At 31.3% G+C, this 8,416-nt stretch overlaps 1 protein-coding gene across 8 annotated transcripts in view; it reads right to left on the bottom strand.

Moving 5' to 3' along the window:
• Positions 1-3,615, bottom strand: part of ICR1 (interactor of constitutive active rops 1) — a 4,556-nt gene extending 941 nt beyond the window's left edge. The window contains exons 1-3 of one of the 8 annotated variants that reach the window (XM_021431908.1): positions 3,349-3,615; positions 896-970; positions 1-498 (exon numbers count right to left, since the gene is read on the bottom strand). The exon at positions 1-498 is cut by the window's left edge and continues 941 nt beyond it. In XM_021431908.1, the coding sequence (XP_021287583.1) occupies positions 1-498; positions 896-909 (512 nt within the window). In that variant the 5' untranslated portion in view covers positions 910-970; positions 3,349-3,615. Of the gene's footprint in view, positions 499-895; positions 971-1,217; positions 1,258-3,185; positions 3,298-3,348 lie in introns of those variants that run through there. The other 7 variants (XM_021431912.2, XM_021431910.1, XM_021431914.2 and 4 more) reach the window with 7 other exon arrangements.
• Between the last annotated feature and the right edge of the window lie 4,801 nt (positions 3,616-8,416).

Raw genomic sequence — 8,416 nt, 5'->3', positions numbered from 1 at the left:
TGGTCAACTTCAACCTTAGGCTCAATTGTTCCTTTTTCCATTGGGACTTCAAAAACATCAGTTTCTCGTTCATTATCTTCAGGAACTTCATCTCTGAGGCTGCTGTCTATTTTCCTAGAATCTAGAGTTTTTGATGGAGAACTCTTTTCCCGGATTTCAACAGGTTCTGGAGCTTTTGGCTTCTTAGTCTTCTTTTCCAGTTCTTCTTGAGCTTCTTTCTTTGCAGCTTCAGCTGAAGCCAACTGGTCTTTCAGATTCTTTAGCTCTTCTTGTGCTTGCCCTAGTTGGGATTCTAAGTCTGCAATGCGAGTGCCAAGTTTCTTCTGATTCAGTGGATCTGATTGGGGAGCACCTCTTGGCGAACGACGATCGCCTAGCTTGGGACTACTACGGTCAGTAATTGGTCGATGAGGCAGAGGATCTGAATCAGAACTTGATGACCTAAGCTGATGTGGACCTCGAGGAGATTGTCTTTGTGGGATTTCTGAGCTCCTACACCTCATATAAAGAAAAACAAGAAGATTACATAACAAATCACGTAGAAGTTAATGAAGTCTTAACTAAGAAGAGAAACATCACCTCCGGTAAACATGTAACACAAGCCTTTTTCTTTTTAGGATAATTCACAAGCTGATTTCCTCTTTTGCTTGAATGCTAATCATTGTTTAGAAATGCATGAATGCCACGATGGTTATACTCACATGCATAGTTCTATTTGGAAAAAAATGGTATTTGAAACCAAAAGCATGCTAGTTTTAACTGTTGGAAAGGTATAGAATCTTAAGACTAGAAAAAAGAAAAATAGTTGAAAGTGATCTAACATAAGATTAATCTCCAAGTACTAAAAGATGAAGAAGGAATATATTCATTGATCCATAGCAGGTTAGATTCTCACCTTGATCTAGGCATTTTGGTACTTAAACGTTGAAAGTTGTATCAGAAAGGAACTAGTTACTCAGAAACTTGTGGCCTGCAGAGTTTAAGGTGCACCAAAGAAAGAAAAATTAGGCAATAAATACAATTACAAAATTCAGGGGATATAAACAAGGTAATATGAATTTACTTTCAGAACTCTTGAATATGCACACCCTTTAGCTTATATGCAATTATATTAGTAACCAAATTCAATACTTTTATTGCCAGATAACAGAAAATCCATCTCCTGGCGACTAAAACTTTAGCTTCCTGACAAACAAACTAAGAAGTGAGAACCTTACAAGAAAGCTAGGAGCTAAGAAAGTGCATTGGTAACATTATGCTGAAAATCTTCATAGACAGAAAGAAACCAACTTCTGCATCTTGCATGCTTTCAGAAATGCCCTCTTTGGTTACATGATGACTTTAAGCTCAAAAACTGGAAGATTTAAGCAAGAACTTGAATGCAATATGGCAAGGACTTGGCGCAAAGTGTACATCTTCAGAATTCACCATATGCATAAACTCTAAAGGAATAGTAAGAGGGATACCAGCTTGGAATTCCTCCAGTCAAATGGCCAATCAACAGAACATATGACACTCAATATTGCATGTCAAATGCCTGACTAACACAGATCAATGCATAGTCACTCCTAGCAAACAAGGACTCGGATGCATTTTTGAAAGATCTTCTTAAGTTCATGAAAAGCAGGTAATTTAATCACTTAACAAATCTGCAGTTTTAGAATGGCTACTCTTTTTTTCCTTTACAGAAGTCCTCACTTGGCCCACCATATCTACGAAGAGGGCACTGGCAGCTCATTATAGTGTCACACCATAAAATGGGGGCACGTTTGCCATCACCTTTGTCAGTAGTTGAAGGCAAGTGTGAGGCTTTTGACTTTGAAAATCTGGGGTAAAAATTTTTTAGCAAGTTTTCTACCCTTCAGATAGAATATTGATTTAAATGAGGCAAATGGCACTGGAATAATGCCAATTTAAAATTCTTGGACTGTCAAATACACTTGTCCCAAGATTCCCTATATTTTGGTTAGAGGAGTTGAATCCTGAACCTTTTCTAGTTGTTCCTCCCATCCGGAGATAAAAACCACTGTCAAGACAAGTTTCTTCTCAAGATCCCACTTTGGGCTGCACAATGACCCTTTTTTCCTTATTACTAGTAGCAGCGTTGGGGAGAATACAGGCCCAAAAACAATGCTTAGCCATTTCAAATATCATTGTTATCATTACCACCATCTAGTTTTCATTTCTTAAGAGTGAGCATACCTCTCTAACTAACTAGATTGAAACTCACCAATTATTCAAGCTTCTTAGATTTTTAGCTGCCAATTCTAATGTTAACTATTTACCCTCAAGTGGTTAATTTCAACACTGGTAAACGCTTTAACTGCTTTGGAATTTTAGTCATGACTACAAGTATCAAATGGCCAGAGAGTAAAAGTAGGTCCTCCAACAGTCAAACCAAACTACAGATAATCACGGCACTATCAAACAAAAAGCATATACTCTGAATGCAAAAATCCAAAAATAGTTTTCACTTTTCCAATCCCCTATGCCCTGACACCTTAGATTGCTTTGCTGTTTCCCTTGCTTTCTAGGGCAGTGCAAAAGCTCTTTTTTTACCCTTTTTCACTACATATGAACATCAACGTCTGGACAGTAAACCATAAAAAAAAATACTTACACGAAGACTTAGATATTGACGAGGGCATATTTGCACTTTGACAACTAAATTGTGGTGTATGATTAAAGGATGAGAAAGAAAAGGGATCATGCATGCTTGAGAAAGAACTCAGGATACAGGAGTCAAAATCAATGTCACGTGCCACCACGCGCGTGATGATAATGGTGAAATTAATGCTAATAAAATATTCCAAAAGTTAAGTTTGAAAAAATTTTGGCCTATAGTGCAGACATTCAGACAACGTTCCTAGTTATTTTCTGCATATTAGAAGAATTGCAAATCAGATCAGAAGTCAAGGATTTACTCAACAATATCAAAAAAGGGTCAGTTTGAGAAAGTGCATTTTGCAATAAATAATCATAATCTCAACAAGAAAAACCATTAAATAAAAATAAAACTTCTAAGAATTTTACAGGAGAAGCCAGCAATGCTTAGCTAGTAGAACATCATGGTGGATCTGATCTTTAAAAAAAAAAAACGTGAATCTTCAACCCTGTTTTAACAAGTTATTCCATGTTTGCAAAGCTAGGAAAACAAACAAAAAGCAAAGAAATTCAGAGTCTACCTTTCTGGGACAGTGAACCTCTCTTTACTTTCTGATTTTTGGCATGCAAATGGTTCAAATGTTACATGATTGCTAAACTATGCATGCTTCATCACTGGATCAAAACATCAAACTCTTTGATGGAAAAAAGAAAATGAAAGAGCCAAGGATGTTAATATCTTACCTTACCAAAGATAAAAACAGCTAGAGCTTAGCTTCTACTGTTAGGTGGGAATAAGGGAACCTTAACCATGAGAAAACCTTTCAGTCAAACTCAAATATGCAAGGCAATGAAGAACTAGAAAAGAAAAACACTTCAACTGGAGAGAAAACAGAGAAAAAGCAAATGACCCAGAGAGTTATCTTGAGCAATGAAGCTTAAGAGAGAAAGAAAATGGAGAGAGAGAGAGAGAGAGAGAGTTCAAAAGTTTGAATTAAAGCTGCAAAATGGGATCGTGGCAATACTCCATTAATAAAATGTGGGAAGGAAAAGGACAAGAGTGTAATTTTGAGTCAAACATTGGCAGAAGTAATACTAGTATTAGTATATATATATATTATATAAACAAAAATTAGTACTGTCTTGGAAATCTAGCCAGTATCTTATTTTCTTTAAACTCTTGTCTTTTTGTCTGTTTTCAAATCTTCAAAGGATTTTTTTTTTATTCTTTCTATTATTTTCCTCTGCATGCACTCATATTTCTTTTTCTTTTTAATTAAACACTAAAAATAATAATTATAAATTATAAATACCTAATTTTTATTAATTATTATTTTTTAAAATATTATACTACAAAAAAAACATGAAACAGTTTTTTCACGTAGAAAAACAGAATAATTCAAAACGAGTAATAAGGTTCATGGATTATCTTTATATTTAAGATGTTTTATAGAATTTATCTTGATGGTTTTGATATGAAAATAATTAAAAAAAATTGCTTAACATTTTTTTTTTAAGTACATGTGTTTTATTTTTTTTTTTACAATAGAGTACACGTGACATGATATCAAGTGTCACTACTTCACCATCCAAAACTTATATCTATTATCCAACTGTATGATTATTCTCTTAATATCTCATAAATTGTTATTTAATATGCTTTTCTATGATAAGTACATTTTTTTTTATAATTGATGTGTTCTCCCAATTGTTCTTAAGAAAATGATGAAAAACTTAGAGATTGGAGGCAATGAGAAATAATCATATACTTAGTAGAGATTATTCTTAAAACTTTCATTATTCTCTTTACTTAGCCCTTTCCATCAATCGCAATTCGTCCCTTTCTCCATCATTTCTTATTCTTCACCACTTACCATCAAAACACTTGAGATTATTTTAATCTTTCTCTCTAGTACCTCTAGTGCATTTCGTTTCACTCATTGTAATACGTTTTTTTTTACTAGAAGAATCTTTTACAAAAATCAAAAAATGTTAATTTTATAAAAAAAATTAAAATTTTAACATAAAATATTTAAAAATTTATAAAAATCAAATAAAATTAACAAATGAAGACAAAAAGAGCAGCAGTAGGAACATATTTCAAATGAATAATTCAATATATATATATGGGTCATGTTGAAGAAAAGTGCAAAAAAGTACTGATATTGTTTTGTCTTTGGGCAATTATTTTCCAAATAATCCAATTTTCTCATACGTTGCTCATATGGAAGCATGACTATGAAGCATTAAGTCCATGCAATTCAATTTTGTTTATTTCTTCTTTTATGTTTTCTTAGGTGTTTTTTTTTTGTTCGACTTTCCTACACAAACATATACTATATGGTTTTCTTTGGAATTGAAGTCCATTTATATATTTTAATATATAATTAAAATATAGTAACTATTTACATTCGATTGAAATTGTAATTAAATTTTTTTTCATCATCTAAGGCCATATTTTTAATTTTAAAATTTTTCTTTTTTGTGTGTTATGCATTCAAATATTACTTTTTCAAATATATATTTTGAAGAATAAAAAGGAGGGAAAAATGGGAGCAAAGAAGAAAAGTAGGCATTTATGATGAGTGATGTAGCACCCGGAAGTGCATGCAACTACATTCACTTCATAAATGCCACAACATATGATATTCCATTATTATTATGAAACACATACTAAATGATGCTATATGTTAGGTGAAAATTTAAATATAGCAAGAATTGTCGCATTTAATTTTAATTTTTTTAATTTTATTGTATCTAGACACTTTTTATTATATGAAACTATGAAAAGAATTGAATTAAGTACAAAGTAAATTGATGAGTAAATTGTCTTTAATTACTCTATCAATTACATATCATAATGTATGCTTTCATTTGTTTAGGTCAAGATTAGTTTTGGGTTTGTTTTTTTATTATTATTATCAAGAGTAGATGGATACTTATCATTAGCACTTACTTCATTCGTAAAAAGTCTTTGATGTGCATTAAATTAATTGTATCAATTCAGTAACATTAATTAATTAATTTGCATGGTAAAGTTAATCAGATCTTGTTTCATTGTAGATTTAGTTTAAATTTATATCAATTCACTTAATTTGTTGATTTGTTTATTAATTTCTTCTATAAATGTAATATGAGATATATAAAAAAGTTAATTAATTATAATTAGAATTTCTCTACTTGTAATTATAATCTCATCAAAATTTTACGTACTAAAATATCCAAGAGCACTTTCTTAATTTGTTCTATTTGCCCAAATTTGGTCCCCTTTTAAAGAAAGTCATGTGTAACCAATGGTGATGCTGTGTGTAGTCCATATCAACAAGAGATTGAGTTAGACATTTATTGTTTTAATCAAAATTGTATTGATAAAGTAATGTGTATTATACATATATTTTTGTCATTGTGGGAATAAGACAAAAAAAAAAGTGCTACAATTTAGAGTATAAATCTATATCCAAATTTCAACTATTAGGGTATTTTTTTAATTTTTGAACATAAAAATACACAATCTCGACTCTCTAAACAGAAAGAAAATTGCTATCGAGTTGAATGCTCAAGTGCTTGATTTTTTTACTCTTTGATTTGGCTAGAAATCAAAAGTAGAAATAACTTCCCAACAAACAAGTTAATTTTTTTTCTATTTTATTCCTTATATTCCATTTAGTTTTTATTTTTTACTATTTGCTATTTGTTTTTCATTATTTTATTTTTTACTTATTATGTTATTATTTTTTAAAAATAAAAATATCAATTAAATGAAATCTTAATTGATACTTTTTTCTTTTTATTCAACTTAAAAAATTTTAAAATTTCGAATTGATGATTAACAAAAAGCATATGTGAGCTTGGGCGGTGGTCCAGAGATGAGGAAAAGGAGAAGAGAAGAAAGGGTAAGAGAATAAGAAAAAGGAAGGAGAAAAAAGGCAAGTAAAAGAAGGGGAGCAAAATTGAATAGAAAATTAATTTTTTTTGCATGTTAATGCCAGATGCAAATTGTTGAGTTTTAGGTTGATTAGAATTCTAGATTTTATTTAATTAAAATTTTTGTTTGTGTACAACATTAAGTAGTTGTATGGTTTTAAACTTCTTATTTCACATAAAGTCCTAATCACATTCTACTTTGGACTTTTATATTATAAAAGTAGACCTCTAAGCTTTAGAATTGAAAAGTAGTACTTTGAGAGCTCTAGAGAAAGGACACCTTGTAACTCTGTCTTTTGTTCTAGGTGGAGCTAAAGTGGTTTGGGTGCGTGTTCTTGGAAAGTTATTGAGAAAAAGTGTGCAAGGTATCTTGGGTTGGTTTAGAGAGTCATAGAGGTTAATTTATTGTACTTTAATTTATCAATAATAGAAAAATAGTTTCACTTCGTGGATATAGTCAAGAGACTGAACCACGTAAATTCTTGTATTTTTCTATTTGTTTAATTTCTTTGGGTTTTATCTTTATTATTTCTTAGGCAATTTCCATAACACAAACACCCACATAGAAGATAGATAAATGGAAATAAAAGAATTCAATGCCATTAACTTATCTAAATAAAAAAAATTACGAACTGTTGCGTGTTACTGTTACGAATTTTATATCCATATGTCCCAGAGATGCGTAAAATCTAATATCATTGAGCCTGTTAGACTCCAAAGGGTATAGATATTCTGCTTGTGATGGAGTGGTAAAAGTCACAAAAGGCGACATAGTCCTGATGAGGGAGAATTTGTATAATGGCTTATATTGTCTAGAATGTGAGACCTCGAAGGGATGAGAACAGTGCACAAGAGATGGTAGCTACCAAAGTGAGATTTTATTTACCGAAGAGGTGATGAAAGGTTCTCATGGTGTAGACGATGGTGAAAGGACGAAAAATCTTTCCAATGGTGAATTGGAAGGGTTGTCGATGTCCTTTTCCGAAGTCAATTAGTGACATTGACTTGACGGCTACACAAGTGCATTGGTCGTTTTGTGGAATCGAGTGTTGGACCATACTTGATTAGGTATGTGTAGTCGTGGTAATTATAAAGGCCAATGATTTGAAAAGTCTTGTGCTTTGAGAGTTGTTCAAAGTGTTTAAAAGCAGATGGAGTTAGGAAGTTGCAATTGGATGCGACTGGTGGAAGAAGTTTAAGGAGTTTGAATTCAAGTCAAAGGTGGAAGATTTGTTGAATTTTAGATTGACTAGAATTCTAGATCTTATTTGATTAGGATTTTTGTTTGTGTACAATATTAAATAGTTGTATGGTTTTAAACTTCTTATTCCACATTGAGTCCTAATCATATTCTACTTTGGACTTTTATATTTATAAAAGCGGATCTCTAAGCTTTAAAATTGAAAAAGTAATACTTTGAGAGCTCTAGAGAAGGAACACCTTGTAACTCTGTCTTTTGTTCTAGGTGGAACTAAAATGGTTTGAGTGAGTGTTTTTCAGAGGTTATTAAGAAAGAGTGTGCAAGGGATATTGAGTTGGTTTGGAGAGTCATAGAGGTCAATTTATTATACTTTAATTTCTCAATAATCAAAGAATAGTTTCACTTCGTGGATGTAGGTAAAAGACCGAACTATGTAAATTCTTGTATTTTTCTATTTGTTTAATTTCTTTGGGTTTTATCTTTATTATTTCTTAGGCAATTTCCATAACACAAACACCCACATAGAAGATAGATAAATGGAAATAAAAGAATTCAATGCCATTAACTTATCTAAATAAAAAAAATTACGAACTGTTGCACATGTTACTGTTACGAATTTTATATCCATAGAGACAAAATAAATTTTTTAATTTGTAAATAATTTTTTTTAATTAATAAATACATTTT

The sequence above is a fragment of the Theobroma umbraticum genome, unplaced genomic scaffold (genome assembly GCF_002168275.2).
Source record: "Theobroma umbraticum cultivar Fairchild unplaced genomic scaffold, ASM216827v3 scaffold_67.0, whole genome shotgun sequence".
In the NCBI taxonomy this organism is placed as follows: domain Eukaryota; kingdom Viridiplantae; phylum Streptophyta; class Magnoliopsida; order Malvales; family Malvaceae; genus Theobroma; species Theobroma umbraticum.
Note: the sequence above shows the minus strand (reverse complement) of the source record. Positions and strands in the feature narration are given on the sequence as shown.